This window comes from Protopterus annectens, chromosome 2.part0, assembly GCF_019279795.1.
Source record: "Protopterus annectens isolate FY-2018-M chromosome 2.part0, PAN1.0, whole genome shotgun sequence".
NCBI classification, from domain to species: Eukaryota; Metazoa; Chordata; order Ceratodontiformes; family Protopteridae; genus Protopterus; species Protopterus annectens.
The window spans coordinates 845391095-845414491 of NC_056728.1; the positions used below are offsets into that span (position 1 = coordinate 845391095).

At 40.3% G+C, this 23397-nt stretch overlaps 1 protein-coding gene across 1 annotated transcript in view; it reads left to right on the forward strand.

Annotated features, from left to right (window-relative positions):
* Window positions 1-23397, forward strand: part of CDKL2 (cyclin dependent kinase like 2) — a 2041037-nt gene that overhangs the window by 1972082 nt on the left and 45558 nt on the right. Inside the window, exon 10 of the mRNA XM_044060356.1 lies at window positions 1945-2038. Coding sequence (XP_043916291.1) covers window positions 1945-2038 — 94 coding nt within the window. The remainder of the gene's footprint in view (window positions 1-1944; window positions 2039-23397) is intronic.

A 23397-nucleotide genomic window follows, 5' to 3' on the forward strand; every position in this document is an offset into this window, starting at 1 on the left:
ACTGAGGGAGAGTGTGGTTCAGAAGTGATTGTAGAGAAATAGCCATTTGTGCTTGTAGTTTTGTTTATGATAGTATTTGTAAGGTGTGTGTATGTGTTTATGCAATTATATTCAAAGAAGGTATGGTCTGAGATAATGTAAATACTAGGTGGTAATGCAAGCTGAGAGGGAGCTGAATTAGTAACTGGGTATAAATGGTTAGAGGAAACCAAGCATAACAGATGAATTTCAGTGGGGTAGGATATTGTAGCATGTGACATATACCAGTAGACAAATAAGTAGATTTGATGTAGATTGACAGAGCAGCATAGTGAGAAATAAAGAGTATAGAGAGGAATATTAGTTTGTGCAGATATAGGTAGGTTAAACATAGACAGATGATAGTAATCAATAACAAAGTGGCTAGACTAAGAGACTTCATAAGACGTTATCCTACAACAACAGTATGAACATTTAAATATTTTGTCATATGACTGTGATTTTCCTTCAGTTTTTAAAAATACAATGTTAAAAAGCGTATTCTTTAGAAATATCCAATTTACTTAGAATATATCATTTTGATTTCATTAAGTAGAGACTTTAAATAGCCTACTTATTTAAAAAAAAGAGTTAGCAGTGGTATTAAGTCCTGCTGCAAAACATGAATCTAATAATATTTGCCATCTGTATTCGGCATATTCTAAATAATCATCCCTGCTGCCACCATGAACATCTTTTCTAACATACTCAAAACAAAAGAAAAGAAAACAAAACAAAATGTAACCTTTGTACTTCACTGTAAGTTTGGCTAATGCTATAAATACATGTACACACTTTACTTCTAATGAATGTTTATATAGCCTGCTGTATAACATTCTATTTTTGTCTACATAAAATGATTCACAAGCTGTGCACATTGCGCGCATGCTCTAAAACAGACGTACGTATATAATGTCCTAAACAGGTGCTTCATAATGATTTATTAAAGCCTTCATGTGCTATAACTTGCTGGACTGAATATGTGATACTGTGTGGTTTACATCCTGTGAATAATTTTATGTAGGCAAATGAAACAGAATGCTATGCAGTAGGCTAGATGAGCATTCATTAGGAGTAAAGCATGAAAGCATATACATTTATTTAATACATTAGCCAAACATTCAGTGATGCGCAAAGATTTAAAAAAAAAACATTTTTTTTTGCTTTGGAGCATATAGGAGAAGATGTTAGGGTGGCAGCAGGGATGGTTATTAGAAATGTACCAAATACAGATGGCAGATATTATTAGATCCATGCTATGGCACAGGATTTAACACCAGTGTTAACTATAAAAGTTTTTAAAAATAAATAAGAAAGTTAAAGTTGGTACTTATTGAAATCAAAAGGATATATTTTAAGTGAATTGTATATGTCTAAAGGATGAGGTTTTAACAGTGTTTGTATTTTTAAAAATTGAAGGAAAGTCACTGTCATGTGACTATGAAGAAATATTTAAATGTTATTTAATTTTATTTATTTATTTAATTTATTTATTTGAGTATTTATTTAAGTGTTCATATGGTTATTGTGGGATAAGGTCTGATGGTCTGTTAGCACCAGTGAATGTAAGCGAGACAAAATTGCTTACTTTACTGACTTTTGGAATTAAAAGTGATATTTTAAGTATTTCTGGCATCCTCATCTGAAGTTTATGTGTAGTTGAATCATTACATCATTCAGTATTCATCTTGTAAGGATAGCGTCTGTCTTGGTTTGAGCTAATAAACATATTGCAAAAGAAACTTGATAACAAGATAACAAGTAAATGCATTGCTAGTATACTGAGGTGATACAAAGGATACGGTTACTGTCCTACAGGTCAGGTTTTGTCCAGTATGTATGAGGCTGTTTAATGATAAAAAAATATGTAGTAAACAGTGACTTTATTATCATTGATTTCTATTTATTAGACATTATATTTTTTAGGGTAAATGAAAAAATGAAGAAGCATGTAAACTTTTTTAGAAAGTTAAGCCAGCCTACGCCAAGCAGCCTTTTCAATCCTACGCATATTACAACAGTAAGTATTTTTTCTCTTTGCAATTTGCTGAAGATCATCTATCAGATTCAAGTTATATTTACTTAAATGTTTTAAATAAGCTAGAACATTATTCACAAGTGACATAGGTAAGCCAATATATAGGAGAATACCTTATGTCTGCATCTTAGAGCTTATTAGGTTTTATGTGGGAATACCTATACATTGTTCTGAAAATACATGAAATATGTACATAATGTCACAAACAGGTGCTTCATAATGATTTATTATACCCTTTGTGTGTCATTCTTATTTTAATTGCAGTGAGTTTATGTGTTGTAAATGAAAAAGTACTGATATTAAAAAATGTCAATGTAACCAGTCCTGAAAAACTGCCAAGCATGAAGAAAAGGGCATTATCTGTAATAAGAACAAGATACCTACAGGCTATACAGCAGTTTATATGAAATGTTATACATTTACAATATAGAAAGACAATATTGCAAAATGCATGGTGTTCTCTACTAGCAGCATCTTAGTTGTACATGGCATAACTGAAAATATTCTTGTGTATTTAAAACATATCCGACTGATGTGCTGCGATATATAATATACTTGGATGTTGTGTCAGTAAATTTAAGACACATTAAGTCCTTTACAAAAGTCAGGCACTTTAGAAAATGCAAGAGAGTGTGATATGATTAAAGTAAAAAAACTTGACACATGAACAATCACCTTGGGTTTGCTGGGACATAAAATATTACACATAATGCAAATACTGTTCACAAAACAACATTCTTATTTCACTTGTTGATCAGCATCACCTTCTCCCTTTCTAGTATGTTCTTTTAATGCACAGAACATTCTGGATTTCTTCATTCCCTTCCTTACCACCTTCCGTGTGTACTGTTCTCCTGAATAGACATGAATTCTAAATGCATCTTTGAGTTCCTTCTTCATTACAAATTCCAGTAGTCTGTTCCATTCATCCAATACCCTGTTCATGAAAACCTTTCACATATCTAGAGTAGTTCGAGCCTGCCATAACCTCTCATTTCTCCCTATAATTTTGACTCAAAATGTTAAGAAATAATGAAGTTATGATTATTTGAAGTTTCATAGGAATAAGAGAAAAAGGTTTGCATATTTGTCAGTATATGCACTGCATAAAATAGGACTGGGGAAGAAGGTTATACTGCAGGTTTGTATAAAGTAAGTATGCACTTAAGTTGATTTGTATGCATTGAGGGAGACTACAGAAGGTGAGCCATGGCAATGAATCATTTTCTTTATTTATGGAAAAATAAAGTGGTTGTTTACAGAGTCACAGCTATATCATCTAGTGCCATGGGTAGTTTTTCATCATTAGATCACTGGTGCAGTACCATAAAGCTTTATCTGCAAGAAAGACCCAGCCAAACTAGAGTCCTCACTGTGTTATACCTTAAACATCCTGTAGTGGAGGCCCATGGGATGCATGAAAATGACTCCTTCAAGGACATATCCATGTTTTAGCTTCATAGTTTCTGAATATCCATAATTTTTTACTTTTTAAGTGTTGATGGGTACATTCTAACCAATAAAGCCACACCCTACTAGCTGTAGACATGTCAAGTTTCAGACTTTTTTGACCTTGTCAGTACAGCATATAAGTAAATTGTTTGCTTATACTGTATGATTGCAGGAAGTAAAATAAAGCCTCGTGTCCTTAAACATTAAAGTGCCTGCAAAATATCCTAAACAACATCCAAGCAAAGTTTAAAAATGTCACACAGAAAACTATTCAGTTAAAAACTGCAAGAAAAACCCAGACAAGCTAGACTCTTCACTGTGTAATACCTTAAACCTCCTGTATTGGTGGCCTATGGGACATACGCAAATGATCCCTTACGGACATATCCATGTTTTAGCTACATGGCTTCTGAATGCCCATGATCTTTTAATTTTTATGTCTTGATGGGTACACTCAGGTGATAAACAATTCACTTATGCTCTACAGACTAGGTAAAAAAAGGCTGAAATGAGTTTTGATGCAGGACAGCAAATATTACCTAGAGATTAATATGAATGATAAATAGTGCCTGTGCCAAATGTTATCCTGTTCTGTACCTGTAATCTAGACTATTGACATGAGTCATGATAGAAAGAAATGCATATGCTATTTCGGTCTCATTCATTAGGAGGTATCACTGTCTTTGCTTTACTTATGCCCATGCTGATGCTAAATACATCTGTCTTAAAGCTGACATACATGAAGCCTTGGCCTCCTCTAACTGTGAGGCTAGAAACTAACATCCAGCACTACCCACTGAGACCCTCTGAGCAAAGCATGTTACCAAGACCACTATCCAGCCTAGCAGATGTGGAAAGGGCCTGCTGTGAGATATTCCCTACCAGTAGGAATAGTAACTTGGCAAACTTGAATTGAGCTACACATAACGAATTTAAAATTATGTTGAAGAAGTATCCTTCTGATTACTATGATTGTCACTTTAGGGACAATGGTTAATTAATTAGAAGTTCATGGCATATATCTTTTCTGAGCTTGCTTAGAATATAAGTTTTCATTTCAAAATAAAAAATATACAGAAGTTTATCGTGAAGTTTAAATATAAAATGGGAATGGAATGGGTATCTGTTTTATGATCCAGTGGGCAGGATAGAAAATTGTGCCCTAATTTTCCTAATGCTGTTTTTGCCACTGTCAGTGCCAGTTGATTTGTCCCTAATATTTGTATTTATTATGTCTTTCTGGTATATCCTAATCTTAATTTGGTAAACTTTTTGCTTCTCAACATAAGCAATTTTCATCCTGCTGTTAAGTCTGACTATAGCATGCTTTCCAACCTAGAAATTGTGGTGGCCTTATTGTTAGTTCTGTTGAAGAGGGTTATAATATGCATTCTGCAGTTATGCTGTTATGATGTCATATTTGTTTTTTCTGCCTTTGGCCTTGACTGTAGCTGAAAAAGCTCCAAGACTTGTCTCTTTACCAGTTAGTAAACAAGCAAATAAACAAATTAATAAATAATTACTAGTAGAGAACTGTGCTTGAACTACTCACTAAACAGCTGAGTTATGAAGAACCTCTTGAGAAGCCAAATGTTGTGGAGTACTAGGGAAGCAATGGCTGCTTGTCATCCAGCCCTTGACGAATTTATGTTGGTCCACAACCTATAGGGTCACTACAAAGATTTCTGACCTTTACCAAATAAACTATTTTGGCTATTACTCAAACAGCATAGTACAGTGTATGTGAGAGAGACTGAGAGAGATGTACATATGTAAAACAGCATAACACAGTGTGTATCACAACATAATCCATTATATACTGAGGTTCGAAAGATTAACTTGCATAAACCTCAAAGGCCTCCAAAATGCAATACAGGCACAATGGACATTCAGCTAGTTAAGCCTACTTCCTCACCCAGCACAAAGAGTCCCAAAGTCACTGAAGCTGAGCCCATAATACATCCATCTACCCAGTCAAACATCCTAGTTATAGGTGACTATACTGTAAGACATACAGATGTACTTCTTGCCAGGCTGAGCAAGGAAAGAGTGGTGGTTACTTGCTTGTCTGGTGCAAGGATCCATCAGATGACATAAGCACCCAAGTCCTTGAACAAGTACTGGTATGAATCTATCACAGTATGTGTGGATGACAATGTCAATGACTTAAGATGTACCTCCCTGAACTATATGAAGAGAAGACATGATGGAGCTCTCAGACTGTATGTTCCAGAGAAGTATGAGCCTAGCATTGAGCAGCATTTTAACTCCTCCAAGGATGACATAATATGGGCAAAAAATAATTGTCTTTGACCCCTGCAAACTTTAGTAATGTGTGCTAACCCTAACCCTGGACCTTATCTTAAAAAAAGCATTGTAACACTATCACAAAACAAGACAGTATCAGAGACAGACACAGGCACATTAACACATATACATACACCACTAAAACTCTCTCTTTATGTAACCATAACCCTAAAGCAAACACAATCTTACACACACACACACACACACACACACACACACACACACACACACACACACACACACACACACACACACACACACACATACACACTAAATCTATCCCCTTCCCTAACCATTACTATAACCCTAACCCACAAACATTTGTGCACAGACAAAGACATACACATTTCTAATGTATATCCCACTTACCTGTTACAGTGAAGCACACGTATGATAAACATCCATTCAATAAATGAACATTTGAATAAACAACCCTGTACTTCTCTCTGATGACCAATGGAACACATGACCAAACACAATGGACATATATGGGATACATATGGGTTTATGTAGATTTATCAAATACAATTTCATCTAAATAAATTTATATCAAAACTTTATTTAAAACACATTTAGTCCAGAACACATTTAATCTAACATGTCAGAAATGAAAAATACACTTCCAAAACCTGTTTTTGCTGGGCTCAAGCCCCTCACACCCCCTTACTTAAATATACTAACTCCACAGTCACACAACCATGTAGAAACTAAAATATGGGCAACAGTGATTTACTGTGATTGGTGTTTTGTGTTTCTTTTGGAGGTGAGTGATCGTGGAATAGGTATATATAAGTAAGATGGTGTGGGAGTGAAGTGGAGCTTGCCTCCTTAATGAAAATCGGGTTTTGAAAATGTATTTTCTGTGTATGACACATTACATGTTAGATTTTACACACATATATGTATATATACACACATGTACACATATGTATACATAAACACATACAACAGAGAAATCTGGCTCATTTTGCTCACTGTTCCTCTCCCCAGTGTGGCACCCCTTTTCTAACGAAGAGCATCAGTTCCTAAAACTATATGCCTTCATGCTCTATGAAAGCAAAAAAGGTGCCTTCTCACCTCTGGTGCTACTCCCTTCTCTAAATAGGAGTGCCAGGTCCTAATGCCCTCACACTCTCTACTGGCCCACTAAATTAAAAAAAAAAATTTAAAGAAAATAAATTTGTCGATCACATCCCCTAACACATTACTGGGAAGGCTGCCCCCTTCATCTTACCCTAGCTACTCTTCTCTCATGCACATATTCTGGAAAAGAAACACAGATTGTCACTTTTTTCCAAACTGGAAGGAGTTTGCAATAAAACCTTCTGACCCCAACACAAAAGTTTTCACTCTTCAAAGTCCATGCAGCTTTTAGCTCGGATAGATAGAGAGGGACACTTTGAAGAGCAAGGCATAAAAACTATAGAAGTAAAAATAATTTGGTCTCAAAGGTGATGAAAAGTAACAGGCACAACCTCTTTAAGCAATAGTGCCTACAAGCAAGATTAGTATTAAAGGAGTCCAGATTACCTGTTTAACAGTGGATGTTAAGTTGTCTATCTCGCCTTCATTCTTGCTGGATGGGTTCGGAGCCGACCTCGGCTCCGACTCGGCCACTCTAAAAGCTCGAGAGTTGGTTCCACCGGCTCGAGGCTCCCCTTATATCCCACAATGCTAGGCGAGAGTTACCCCAGATCTCGTTTGCCGCTACAGCTTCGAGGTTGGTTGCTTCTACCGGTTCCTGGTGAGTGTTAGCTTTTTCTTCTAAAAGTTACTCTTTTTTCCCCTTTTTAAGTTAAATTCTTCCTAGATTAGTGTAGATCATAGAACTTATCCCCGACCCTAATATTTCCCGTTTCTTTATTAAAAGAACTGTTGATTCTCCCTTTGGGCCTTTGGCCTTCCCTTCCCTAGGGAGTGTTTGTGTAGTTTTACTTTAATTTTTTGGTACTTAATTTTTAGTATTTCTACTAAAATTATTATTTTTACTGACAGGGTATAACTTGTGTGTTTGGGTGTGTGTTTGTGTACACCTGTCAGTTAGGGATATGTCAAAAGAAGCAAAGGTCTCCGGATTCAAGAAGTGTGATGTGTGCTGTCAGAAAATGTCTCTGACAGACGCTCACACTTCTTGTGTCTATTGTCTGGGTTTGCACCTGCAGGACTCCTGTGCTGTGTGCCATGGCTTCAGCCCCAGGGTCCTGCAGGAAAGAAAAAACAAGTTGATTCTGAGAGGCTTGTTGAAGCCAGAGGATTCCCTGTCAGTGTCAACAGGGAAGCCCTCTAAGGCATCGAGGTCTTCGGCTCCGGCTTCTGAGCCGAGACCTCAGGTTGTTCAACCTTTACCTTTATCGGCTCCGGCTGGAGCCGATAAGTCTCAGTCCACAGTTTCTGTGGCCTCGGCTCCGGCCGGAGCCGAGGTTATCGAGGTACCCGTGTCGGCTCCGACAAGATCTTCGGAGCCGACAACTAGAAAGAGGTCTAGGTCACCTTCTCTTGGCTCCGTTCATTCGGCTCCAGGATCTCCCCTGCTGTCTGAACGGAGCCAAAGGTCTCATTCCTCTAGGTCATCGAGGCTGTCCGATCATGACCTTCAGAGAGTGGTGAGTCGACTACTTAAGTCCGAGGCACTAGCCCAGATGCTTCAGAGCCCGACTCATCAGTCGGTGCCTGCCCCGCACCATCAACACTTTCCTCCATCGACACTTTTGAGTTCGAGCCGGGTCGTGTCGGAACCGAGACTGAGTTACTTCGAGCCGAGACAATTGTCTTCGCCCGCTGCCGGCTCCGTTTTCTTCTTTGGAGGAATCTCGGCGCCGGACTTCCCTCGTCGGCTCCGAGGGGGTGAGTGGCATCGGACCCTTGTCCGACCCCCCTCTCCCTCTCGGTGCTTCGGCGCTGGTGAGTTCGGCTCCGACATCGGCCTCGGAGCCATCACTGTCGGTGCCGAGGGGGGTTCTTAGCTCCTCGGAGCGGGGACCTCTGGCTCTGCCTGACAGGGGTGCATTCGAGGTCATGCGGAGTGTGTTAGAGCCTGGCTCTACTCCACAGTCGGCTCCGCCAGCCCCTCCCTCGATGCTGCCTCAGGGTAAGTCGACTCACTCTCTCATCCCGACCGCAGAGCGCCAGCTCCGCAGGGAACCCCTGTGGGGATTTCATCCTCTTCCGAGGCCTCTCCTGATTTGGCAGAAGAGCCCCCTCGGAAGAGGAAGTGCAAGAGGAAGCACATTGACTCACCTGAGTCTATCACGTCAGACACAGATCTGGATGATTCTGAGGGTTCCCCCCGTTCCCCTTCTGAAGATGTCTCATTTGCAGACATTCTGGAGATCCTGAAACAGAGGGGAAATTGGCCAGCCCTCAACCCTTCGGAGGACGAATCTGTGTATCTTGAGGCGTTTGGCTCTCGTCCTTCCACCTCCTGGGTGTCCCCCCCTTCAACCCCCTCATGCAGGTGGTTGCTAAGAAGGCATGGACGGCTCCTGATTCAGTGGACCCCACTCCCAGGAGACCCTCTAAATTCATCACAGCTCCATCAGACAAGCAATTTTTATCAAAAGGAGTTTCTGTGGATGCTATGGTGGTAGCTGCTGCCACAAAGAAGGAACTGGCTGATCCTTCAGTGCCTGTCCATCCACCTAACAAGGAATCTAGGTCCATGGATAGGTACGGGAAGCAGATGTTCTCCTCAGCGACATTTACCATGCGTTCGCTGAATTACCTGTGCCATTTCACTCGTCTTCAAAGGGACTTGATCAAGGAAGCGAGTGAAATGTTAAAGGATCCTACAGCTGCGGGTTTCCAAGATAAAATGAACACGCAGCTGGCTACCCTTAATTCCATATCTAACTCCTCCATGCGCCTCCTCTCTTATGCGGCCGATGGAGCGAGCAGAGCCGCAGGGACAGGTGTAGCCTTACGTAGGCACGCCTGGATGCGGCTGTGCAATTTTATGGACCCTTTCAAGACGTCTTTCACGAACTCCCTTTGATGGATCATCTCTTTGGTCCTCAAGTGAAAGAAACCCTGACTAGGTGCGAGACTGATGGCAAGACCCTTTCTGCCGTCGGAGTCCGTTTTTCGACTCCTTCTAGGCCTTACCCCAAAGGCCAGAAGGGTGGGAAGATGTGGTTCCGTAAACAATCTCAAGGGACTTCGCCTGACTGACAGAGTCGTGTTCCTGCCAGAGGCAGAGGTGGGAATAACAATGGTAGACGAGCCCTAGGGGCAGGGGGAGTCCGCAGAACCAGGGCAATCGGGAAGCCTTTCCTGACAAGCCCTTTCAGCATCCCTGAGGTGTTGCCCGACTGCCCATCTTCGGAGGCAGTCGGGGAAGATTGTCACTGTACCCAGAAGCCTGGCTATCCCTGACTCAAGACAAATGGGTACAGTCCATCATTTCCGAAGGCTATTCTATCCCCTTTCTTCGTTTTCCAAATCAGTCAAAAAAATCCCTTCCAGATGTTCCACCCGCTCAAAGGGATATAGCAGCTTTGGAAATTTCAAAACTGCTTGCAAAAAGAGCAATTCAGTCAGTGCCAGCAGACCAACAAGGATCCGGAATCTACTCAAGGTTCTTTTTAGTTCCAAAGAAAACAATGGACTGGAGACCGATTTTGGATCTCAGTGTCTTGAACAAATCAGTCAAGAAAACAAGATTTTGGATGGTCACGCTGCAATCCATCCTTCCCCTTTTGGGCAAAGGAAACTGGATGTGCTCTATAGACCTTCGGGATGCGTACTATCACATAAAGATGAACAGACGCTCCAGAAGATTCCTCCGCTTCAGGCTGGGAACCAGTCATTTTCAGTTCAGGGCCCTGCCCTTTGGTCTCACCACTGCCCCCCGGGTGTTTACCAAATGCATGGCAGTGGTAGCTTCTCACCTGAGACGACAAGGATTCCAGGTGTTTCCATATTTGGACGACTGGCTTCTCACAGCTCCCACCAAGCATCTCCTTCTGATGGCCAGAGATTATACTTTTCGCTTGTCAAAACTGGGTATTTCAATAAATTGCGAAAAGTCTGTTTTGTCGCCTTGTCGTACTATTACCTACATAGGCGCAAATTTAGATACTATAAACATGTCTGCAAGGCTAACGAACCAAAGGATATCAGACATTCACAAATTGGTGTCAATTCTTCTCAACAACAACAGAGTCAAAGCCAGGTTGGTTCTAAAGGTGTTGGGAATCATGGCAGCGGCTATACCTCTCCTTCCATTGGCCAGATACCACATGCGGATCCTTCAGTGGATGCTTTTTACCCAATGGTCATACCAGGAACTTCCAATGTCTCACACCATTATGATCACGCAAGCGTGCAAAAAGCATCTCATGTGGTGGATGTCTTCCCCCCAGCTCCTGTCGGGAAGACCATTTGTTCCACCTCCTCCGGTTGCTACTCTGACAATGGATGCCTCCCTGATCGGGTGGGGGGGGCATTATCAGGGCAGGACAGTCCAGGGCACATGGCAACCAAACGAATGCCACTTGCACATAAATGTTCTGGAGATGAGAGCAGTGCTTTTAGCGTTGCAAGCCCTTCAAGACTCTCTTCCCTTGGGAACAATTGCAATCCAGACAGACAATATGTCTGTAGTGTGGTACATCAACAAACAAGGCGGAACCAGATCATACCCCTGTGTCGAGAAGCACTCAGACTGTGGCAATGGGCGATTTCTTCTCAGCGTTTTCTGATAGCAACGCACATCCCCGGAAGTCCAATCACATTGCGGACAAGTTGAGCAGAGCCATACTCATGCCTCACGAGTGGTCTCTGAAAGACTCTGTAGTGAGAGAAATCTTTCTCAAGTGGGGTCAGCCTTGCTGCGATCTTTTTGCTACTCCCCAAAACAGCAAGTGCAGAGAATTTTTCACTCTATTCCCTTTACCAGGCCAACCCAGCAGGGACGCCTAGTCCAAGTTTGGCCCCGGGGACTTCTGTATGCATTTCCTCCTTTCCCACTGATCTCTCAAGTAATACAGAAAGCTATCGCTCAGAAGGCCTCATTGATCCTCATTGCTCCTTACTGGCCTCGACAAGTGTGGTTCCCCTTTCTACATCGATTTCTTTTGAGCGACCGTGGAATCTGGACCTAGTTCCAGATCTTTTGATCCACCAGTCGGGTCAGTTTCATCGCTCCCTCCCCTCTCTGAACCTCACTGCTTGGTTCCTCCAGTTCCAACCGTAGCCAGGCTTCCTCAATTATCTCACTCTGTTAGAGATATATTGATAGCTTCCCATAAATCTTCCACTCGAAAGATTTATTTGAGTAAGTGGAAACGCTTCTCATATTGGGCACAAGGAAAGGACATAGATCCTTTCACCGCTTCCATCCAACTAGTCCTTGATTTTCTAGCTGAACTCTTCCATGCAGGTTCATCTCCATCTACTCTTAAGGTTCAATTGGCAGCTATTTCTAATTTCCATGTGGGCATTTCTGAATCTGCCCTAATGTCCCACAAACTTTGCAAAGCCTTTTTGAAAGGAGTTTTTCTTCTCAGACCTCCTATAAGAAATCCTCCTTCTCCTTGGGACCTAAATTTAGTTCTTGCTTCTTTGATTCTTTCCCCTTTCGAACCTGCAGCTTCATGTTCCTTGAAATTATTATCATGGAAAACTCTCTTTCTGGTGGCTATCACATCAGCTAGAAGAATTTCAGAACTTCAAGCACTCAGTTGTCGTTCTCCTTATCTTGTGTTCCATAAGGACAGAGTTTCCTTACGAACTAACCCGTCCTTTTTGCCTAAGGTGGTTTCAACATCAAATCTGAATCAAACCATTGACCTCGCTGTCTTTTTCCCAGAGTATTCAAATAGGTCTGAACAAAAATTACACTGCCTGGATGTTCATCGTCAATTAAGGTACTACTTGGATAGGACGAAACAATTCAGAAAATCTGATCAACTGTTTGTCTCCTATGCGGAAAGCAGAAAGGGACTTTCAGTTTCAAAGGTATCATTATCCAGATGGCTAACATCTTTGATTTCCTGGTATATGAAATTAGACAACAAAATTGCCTAATAAACCTAAAGCCCATTCCACCAGAGCTTTGGCTACTTCTTTAGCCTTCCAAGACAGACTGCCTATTGACACCATTTGTGCAGCGGCTACTTGGGCTACTCCTCACACTTTTATTTCTCATTATAAGTTGGATTTAGCTTCTAGGCATAGAGCTAATTTTGGTTCCACTGTTCTCAGGAGTCTGTTCCGTTAGGCCACCCGGGACAAGGTGCTAGGGACGGTCCCATCCAGCAAGAATGAAGGCGAGATAGACAACTTAACATATAGAAGTTATGTTCTTACCGTAACGCTCCATGTTAGTTGTCTTCTTCTCGCCTTCTTCTTGCGTCCCACCCTCCTTCCCCCTGGCCTGGACAGACCTAGAGGAGTTGTGATCGTGACCTCTCTTTCTACCACCTCTTTCTTAGTCATATGCTATTATGCATATTTCTTGGTTCAGGATGTAGGTCACCCTTTTTCTTCCTGTTGTTAGAGGTGGATTCTGTTTTACAGTTATACTGTTACTGTTATAAGCTGGGGTTAGCTTACAAACGAGATCTGAGGTAACTCTTGCCTAGCATTGTGGGATATAAGGGGAGCCTCGAGCCGGTGGAACCAACTCTCGAGCTTTTAGAGTGGCCGAGTCGGAGCCGAGGTCGGCTCCGAACCCATCCAGCAAGAAGAAGGCGAGAAGAAGACAACTAACATGGAACGTTATGGTAAGAACATAACTTCTATTTCTGTCAAATTCCATTTGTTTGTGAAAGAAGTAGAATTTGAATTTCATTTTTCTGTTGTAATGAATTACCTCTCCAACCTCCATGCAGATGACTTTGCACCTTATACCCCCTTTAATTACAGAATCAATACTAAGTTTGCTAAATCACTGAGAAAAGGAATTTCTCCACTGTGTGCCTAAAATTTAGTTTGAACCATCATCTTAACTACCCAGCTGATCATTACACAGCTGTACTACTTCAATAATAATGACATCAGTACAGTTATAATCATGTCGTTTAACATCTTCAAAGGTTGCTCTGTATCTATTACAGATATACAGTATTGACTTGGAGCGCAAGGCCAGCACTTCATTGAGTGGAGGGACTAAATTCAAGTGTCAGTGGAGTTGCCTTCTTTTTGGGCTGGTCATTTATTTTTCCCCACAGGACCAGCCCAATGGCTGTTCTACTTGTACCCAATCAGTTTATTCATTCTGGTGTGTGAAACCCCTATGTTCGACGTGTTCCTGCCTGAGTAGCCATTTGACCCATTCCTTCTCCGTGGCTAGAGTCTTGTGGAAGGTAGTGGTCCAGCTTGCTGGTCTTGTGGAGTAGCCTACAGCCCCCTTAGTGGAGCACCCATTTTCTTTAGTGGCAGCTCCTTGAGCTCTGCTAAATGCTTCCTGCCACATGAGCACACCTGGCCATGCATACTCAGCTATGTGCATGCTAACACTGGCAGCTTGTGCTGCATGGGTTCAACACCTAGTGTTCTTGCTCCTTGTACTTGAAAATCAGATGAGACATTAAACTAAGGTACCATCTACTTGAGCTGGTGGTAGCTCAGGTGGCTGTAAAAGATCCTATGTGACCTTTTAAAAATAGTAGGAGTCCTTTATTTGACAGAATATAAAAGTCATTTATGTTTATAAAATGTACATATTTACATGTACACATATACACATTTTTATTTTTTTTTCTATTTATCATTTTTCTTACATCCTCTTTGTTATTCTTTCATGATTGACCCTCACTCCTTATTCCTCAACTGTAATCTGACTTTTCACAATATAGCTGCCAAAATTCGTTTGTCATTAAACACAGTTTCATTTAGTCTTTCATTTCAAATAACCCATATTACATAAAATAAATTCTTATTCTTATCTACTCTTCTCACATATTCTTTTATTTTATTCTTATAATATTCACACATAATCATATTTATATGTATATTGTTTGTCATTAGTGTTTTCAAAAAAGTTCTTCTTCACATAATTTTTTCCAGTTTCACCACTCTTTTACATTTAAAAAAACATGCTCTGTTGTCTATTCCTCCTTGCAAAATAAACACTCTTTCAACTTTCATTTTTATGGCATATTGCCCTTTATTGGTAACTTATTTATTACCAGCCTGTAAAGGAAATTCTGACACTCTTCTATCATGGTAGACTGCTTTTTCCTTACTTTAATGCCTTTAAATCACTTTTTTTGTATATTCTCCCATGGATTTACATAATAATATTGTTTCATCACATTATTATACCCCATCCTTGTATCTTTCTTGTTCTCTTTATCTTCAGTTTTTATTTTCCATGTTAATATTTTTTCTTGATATTTTTAATTTATTTATTTACATATTCTTTTTCTCTTTTTACTCTCATGTCCTAGAATTTTTGTATTTGTATTTAAGCATTCTCACTATTAAATTCTCATTCTATTCCTTTACCCACTTTAATGTTCTGTACAAGTTTAAAGAAGCAGAATAAACAAATAGGTTTAGTAAACCCAATCCCCTTCATATTCACTCATATAACACACCTCTTTTCACTGGATATAGTTTTGAACCCCATATAAAAAACACCAATCTCACAATTTCCTTTTCATATTTTTCTATGGTCATGTAAAGATTTTACATATATGCTATTTTTCCCCATTAATCCCAAATAAACTAGATAATCCTTTTCCTGAATGCTAATATATATGTACTCCAGCGAAGACATATTTCTTTTATCTTCCCCACCCCGATTGCATTATAACTACATAATTTTTCCCAAATTTTATTCCTGGCAAAGCCAAATAATTTATTCTTTGCAAAATACCCCCCCCCCCCCAATTTTCACCACATCACTCAAAACTTATTTCTATCTTTATTCATGGTCGTTCCCATTTCCTTTAAACATCCATTCAGGCAAACCAGCACTTCCCTCATCCATAGTTTGTTCTTAGCAAAACTAGATTGCCTGTGTATATCAAAACTACTCAGATCACCACCTCCTTTTACATCTATATATCTAGCATCTTTCTTTTTATAAGTTGCTTCACTCAGAATCATATTCATCACCAATGCAAACAGTATTCCTCTCATGGGACATCCTTGTCTTATACCACACTTCATGCCTGTTTCTTTACTCAGCTGCCCATTCACTAACACTCTCAATATATTATGTTGCTATGCTGTCGTACACACTCTTGTAATTATCTTACCTATTCCTTACTTCTCAACATCCCACAAAGCGTTATATCCTACTGTATAAAATACCTTGCTAATGTTACCATAAGTTTCACATCTTCCCTTTTACTTATAATATCATCCAAAGTTTCTGTCACCACCTATAATAATTCTTTACACCCCTTCCCTTTTATACCATATATACTTTCTATTTCTGAGGATATCAGTGAAACCTACAGGTTTTAAAAAGTGTGACGCTTTTGGGTACAAAATTCCCAATTCCAGCAGTCCTTCAGAATGTGTTTACTGCCTTGCTCCAGATCACCTTAATATAGATTGTCAAACTTGTGCCAGTTTTAACAACTGGGCACTGGTCAAGAATAAAAAACAAACTGATATCAAAAGGACTTCTTCCTTTTTCAGCTTCATCTGTTTCTGGAGCCCCATCCTCCTCCAAGAAATCTGCAGGAGAAACTCAAGGCAAAAATAAGGATTCAAGAAAGTGCTCCTCTGCCCCCCCCCCACCCCCGCATCTTCTTGGGACTCAGCTCCACCATAGACAATTTCTAAAATGTTAGATCCATCAATCTCTATGGCTAAAAGTTTGGATCCGTCCTGCCATTCGGATCTGAACTGAACTAAGTCCAAGTCACCTCTGATCTGTGTCAGATTTTCTCCAGAACTAGAAATGTTGTGGCTACACTCTCCCTTTCTACAGCACATGCCTCAAAGAGCTTCCCATGCACTTTCCACATTATCCTCCCTCAAGTCATCTAGGAGCTTATCAGAAGTGGATATGGATAGGATGATGAGAATATTTCTCAGAACCCAGTCATTTCAGCTCCTGCTGCCATCAGAAACACAAGACTTTCTAATGCACAGCCCCAACTTTTGACACCTACTCCAATCCTTCCAGAGATAGCAGACCCAAAACATCCAAGTATGTCTATGTTAGGTCAGAAGACTTGGCCTTCTTTGACTCTAATTGCTTCTCTGGTCCAGATGGCTCCACCCTTGTTGGATCTGGATGGATCTCAGAGCTAGCACTGGTGCTGGATCTGAGGGCCAGGATCAATTCTAATACTCTTGGAGCCATCCTTCCCCCTCAGAGCTGGACAGCTCAGTCCCAACCTCTTCTTCAAGGCTGGAACCAGGGGGATTTGGGTTGCATCCTTCACAGGCTTCTTTAGATCCAGGTAGGGCCGGGCTTGGCTCTCCCACAACTTCAGCTTTCAAAGTTGTGAAGACAGCTTTCTCCACTTGTACGACATCCTTGCCCCCCACCTTGGGTCCACCCCATGCTCTACTGTCTTCTGTTGCAACTGGGTCTTTTCATCATGTCTCGTCAGGACAGCAGGTCTGGTCAAGTCTAGGAAACTGTCCTCATTTGGATTCCGCTGGTGCTTCCAAGTCCTCTCCTGAGCCTCCCAATGAAGAGCTCCCTCAGAAGCAGACACATAAGAGAAGACATCTAGTCTCATTACAAGAGTCTTTAACCAAAGACACTCACTTCAATGAAGGGAAAGTTACAGCAGATCACCCCTTCAGGATGTCTCATTTGGTGAAATAATCAAACTTTTGAGACATAAAGGTGGTTGGTCTTCTGACCCCACTTCCCAAGAGAAATCAGTGTTCCCTGAAGCTTTTGGAACTGGCTCAGCTACACCTTTGTAGTCCCCCCGGCAGATGAGATGGTAGACCTTATCTCCTGCTGGGCCTGGAAGGATCCAGAAGTCATGGAGCCCATCCACAAATATCCTGACAAGTATCTTGTCCAAAGAGAAACTTGTGGACCAGAGTTCTTCTGTCCACCACCGTGACATGGAATCTAGGGTGTTGAACAGATATGGGAAGCATATCTATGGGTCAGTGACCTTCATCCGCAGTTGTTTGAATTGTCTGGTATATGTGACAAGATTTCAGAGAGAATTGATCAAACAATTTTCTAATACTTCTTGGGGTCCATGTCTGCAGAGGAGAGAGAGACAGTTTCTTCTTAACTGGCCACCTTTCAGTCTCTGTCTAATGCTTCCATGAAACTGATGCCTCATGCTTCAAAGGGAGAAGCTAGATTGGTGGGTTCATTAAAAGCTGTCAGAAGACTTGCCTGGATATGCCTTTCTGATTTTGTGGAACGTTTCAAGTCTTCATTCATCAGTGGCCCCCTTGATGGATCCACATTCTTTGGCCCCAAGGTAAAGAAGACTCTCTCTAAGAGTGAACAAGATGGGAAGACTTTGACTGCCACTGGAATCAATTTTTCTACTCCTCAAAGGACCTTTTTCTGAAATCAGAGAGGCGTCAGAAAATTGTGATTCAGAAAGACACAAGGTTCTTCCCAAGGATTCTATAGAGATAGATCCCCTCATGGCATAGGCAGGAAATCTAATGGAAAACACCACTCCCCCAGGCAGAGATGGCCCACAACATCAGGGATTCAGAAGACCCTTCTTCAAGAAACCCTTTCAGCATCCCTGAAAGCTTACCAACTGTTGCACTGAGGAAGGAGTCAGGAGGTGCTTATCTCGACAACAAGAAGCCTGTAATAGCCATTACCAGAAATACTTGGGTGCAGATTATAATATCCAGAGTTTATTAAATGCTATTTTATCTTCTACCCCCGAAATGCAACAAAAAGATTCCCACTGTTCCACCCAGTCAGAAGAAAGCAGTAGCCATAGAAGTAGAAAAGCTGCTGAGGAAAAGAATCACCCAACCGGTCCCCCCAGAACAACAAGGATCCATAACTTACTCAAGATTCTTTTTAGTGACAAAGAAGACAGGGGACCTCAGATCAATTTTGAATCTCAGCAATCTGAAACATTTAAAGTTCTGAATGTTCATTGTCAGTCCAACCTACCACTGTTGAGGAAGGACAATTGGATGTGCTCCATAGATCTTCAGGATGCATACTACCATATCAAGTTACATAGGTGCTCCAGGAGATATTGACACTTCCAGCTGGGCGCCAGTCACTGCCAGTTCAGAGCACTGCCCTTTGGTCTCAACACAGCCCCCTGGGTGTTCACCAAATGCATAGCGGTGGTTGCAGCTTACCTGAGACTGCATGGTATTTGATTGTCTAGACTACTGGCTCCTATCTGCTTCCACCAAGCATCTACCCATTCAAGCTAGGGAGTACTTGTAACACCTATGTCTCTAACAAGGCATTGCCATTAACTAGAGTAATCACAGCTCTGCCTGATGCAATCTTTGGAGTTTATTGGTGCCTATTTAGTTACCCAAACACAAATAACATGTCTACCACAGATAAGAGTGGATACTTTACGAAAGCAAGCATTACACAGTCTTTCTCTAAATTAATCATATAACTACTGAGGTCAGTGGCAGCTTTGATAGAATTGGTACCTTTGACTCACTTTCACATAAGGATGTTACAGTAGAATCTTAGCAGTGCAGTGGTCAATAAGACACCATCCACTGATGACATATATTCATATTACAGATGTCTACAGACATCACATAGCATGATGGGTTCATGCAGAAGTCATTCAGGGCTGCCCTTCTACTCTACCTGCACTCAAGGCCACAGTTACTATGATTACCTCACAACTAGGGTAGGAAAGGGGCATTATTTGGGAAGGATAGTTCAAGGCATGTGGTCCCAGACAGAGGCCAGACAGAGGCCAGTCTTCACATCAGCATCATAGAAATGAAAGCAGTCCTATTAGCATTGCAGGTATTTCAAGATGTTCTCCCTCTAGTGATGATTGCTGTTCAGACAGACAACACGTCTGTGGTCTGGTACATCAACAAATGGGCAGGCGATCGGATCCTACCCACTATGACAGGAGGCAATGAGAGTTTGGCAGTGGGTGATCTCTTCTGACCACTTTCTCTTGGAAATGCATATTCTGGGGAAAACCAACGTGCTAAAAGACAAACTGAGCAGGTCCATCTTACTCAATCATGAGTGGTCTCTCAGTCAATCAGTGGCAGAAATGATATTCTGCAGATGGGGTTCAGACATGCTGCAACCTCATTGCTTCTCCTATCAATGTCAAGTGCAACAGGTACTTTGCCCTGATACCCCCAGAGAGAGACTGTCTACTTCATGAATGGCCCTGTGGTCTACTGCATGGCTTCCCTCCAAATCCTCTCATCCCCAAGTTTATTCAGAAAGCATTACAGTGGAAGAGCAATGTTATCCTCATTGCCCCATTCTGGCCTCACCAAGTGTGGTTTCCTTTCCTGTAGCCTCATCTAGTTCAACCTTCATGGGTGCTGGATCGTACTCAGGACCTTCTAATTCACCCATCTGTGGCTAGAAACTCAAGGCTTTCTTCATCTGTTCTACACATTCTTATGTCATCTGTCAGAAAGCCTTTACCAGGAAGATTTGTAACAGTATGTGGAAAAGATTTTCTGTCTGGGCCCAACAGAGATATCTAGACCCCTTTTCAGCACTGATTCCAGCTGTTTTTGATTTCCTGGCTTCCATTTTCAATAATGTGGGTAGTTATTCAATAGTTAAGGTACAACTGGCTGCAATATCAAACTTTCACTTAGGTGAGAAGAATTCTTCTCTAGCTTACTTGAAATTGTGTAAAGCTTTTCTTAAGGGCACTTTGCTGCTTCAACCTCCTGTTAAGGACCGTAGTCCTCCTTGGGGCCATACACTTATTCTTCAAGCCTTGACTCAGCCTCTCTTTAAGCCTGCAGCCAGGGCAGAAGTAAAGTATTTATCCTGGAAAACACTTTTCCTGTTTGCCATTGTAGTGGGCTATATGGGTGTCATAGCTCCATGCACTTTTTTCCCAGCCACCTCAACTAATTTTTCATGAGAACAGAGTATCCCTTCAGACTAACTCTTCCTTCCTGTCTAAAATGGTGTAAACAGCTAATCTTAGTCAGTCAATTAACCTACCAATCTTCTTCCCAGATATTTCTAACAGGGGAAAATACATGCTTTACTTACTGGATATATACAGGCAACTCAGATTTTGCATTCACAAAATTAAAGACCAAAAAAAGTTAGAACAACTGTTTGTTTCCTTTTCCAAGACTAAATTGGGCAAGCAGTGTCAAAAATAACCTTAGCCAGATGGCTCACTGATTGTTTTGTCTTCATTTACAAAAGTAAAGGACTATTATTACCCAAACATCCTAAAGCTAACTCCATCAGATCTATGGCCACATCATTTGTTTTTTGCTCCAAAGCGTTCATAGATGGTATTTGTGCAGCTACTACATGATCCAGTGCTCATACTTTTATAACTCTAGAAGTTAGACATCTTATCTAGGAATAGGGCAGCTTTTAGATCTGACGTACTCTGGAATATCCTTCTTTGAGGACCACCCAAGACCACTGTACCTGGGGTCTCTGTTCATCAGTTGAGGAATGTTCAAAAAAGACTGCATCTTATATTGTACTCACCATAAGTCTGCATCTGTGTTATCTGATTTCATCCTTTCTCAACTTTCAACCTGCAGTCCCCCATCCTTTTGTTAGTCTCCTTGTATGCCCTGAGGGATATTTCTTAATGGTCTTGTTATATGAGCTCTAGAACTCTCTTCTCCCTTTCTACACTTTAGTAATACCTTTGTTTTTTTTTACCTCAAAGCATGTTAGAGACTGATATTACTTTGTCATGTTGTGTTTAATTGTATAGAGAGCAAACTCAATCTGAGATAAATAAAGCGAAGAGAGGGATTATGGGTAAGGGAGGAGCTCAAATTACAGAACCCAAATCTGTCAGAGTAGCCAAGGATGGATCAGATGTTGGATCTGAGACCCAGCAGTTGAGGAAGGATGAAAATGAACAACACAGATGCAGAGTTGTGGTGAGTGTATAACTATAAATTTCATTCTTATGCTCCATATCAAACATTTTTTTTCTCCAAATTTTCATTTTCCACCTCCAACTCTCCATAGTTTTTCTTTACTCCTCCATGCTGCTGCTGCTTCCCCTGGACCTCTTCCTTGCTACTGTAGGAGCCCTCCAATGCTCTCTAGCAGGTCCAAAGAGTATGAGTTCTTTATTAAACATATCATATTTACATTATTTACAATATTTACATATTGTACATTAATTACAATTATACACATTTTATACCTTTTCACTTTACTATACACTTACACTTCAATACCTTCTCCTCTCATCTTTACAATTTCCAGAACCCCCACCTTTTTCCATAATGAAAAACGTATCTTCTTCAGTATTACCAACAGTATCAATTTCCATTGAATTTTGTCTCATTTAGTCTTCCATTCCATATAGTCCATAAAATATAAAACATTTTTATCTATTTTCTTCACATCTTTCTGTCCTTGATTGCCAAAATACCCATATTCTGTCATATTCATATTTAAATCTGTTGCACTTTTAATACCTTCCAGTACCTTATTTTCATATTTTCATCCACAAATATTTTTTTGTTTGTTTTATAGTTCAAAAAGCATGTTCTGTTGTTGCAGTTTCATCACAATAACTGCATACTCTTTTTTGTATTCTTTTATATGACATATTAACCTTTACTGGCAATTTTCTTATTGTTAATCTCCACCAAAAATCTTTACATTGATAATACTTCTTACACCACCCAAGTCTTAATTTTATAGCAATTCTTTTTTTTTTCATTTTCTAGCTGGTTCCATGGATAAATACAATAATGTTTATTCATTATGTTCTAATACCACTCCTTCCTGTTCTTTCTACATTCTTCATATTATTTTCCATAACAAAATGTTGTCTTGATATTCTTTTATTTCCTCGTTTAAATTGCCTTTCACACTTTTCTCTATATCTTCTCTTTCCCCTATTTCCTTGTAGTTTTATTTCATTATTACATGTATTAGAGCTATATTCTCTTCTTTCAATCCTGTCAATACTTTGTATAAATTCATAGACGCTGCATGAACAAATTAATTAAGCCTAACCCTCCTTTTTCTTTGACAGACAACACCCCTTTTCTAACCAGGTTTAACCTTGATCCCCCATATAAATGAAAATACAATTGACATTAATTATTTCTCATACTTTGACAGTATCATACAGTATATACACTTGCTAAATATGCATTTTTTCCAATATAACTGAATATATTATTTTTTTTTCTTGTATGTCAGCTATGTCCTCAAGAACCTACATATATTCCTTATTTTTGTATAATCTGCTCCCACTGCTGTATTCTGTAAACACAAATTCCAAACTTTATCCCCAAAGTCTCTATTACCTCCTCAGTGAATTGAATACCTTCTTTAGTATCTGTTATTCCAATACATTTACTTTTATCCTTATTTATACACAAACCAATAACATTTAAATATTAATTTAGTTGTTTAATCTCTTTTTCTGCCCACTCTATTCTGAATTATTAAAACAATATCATCTGCATAAGTAAGTATCACCATTTGTTGAATTCCTTCTCTAGATTTATATCCTGCT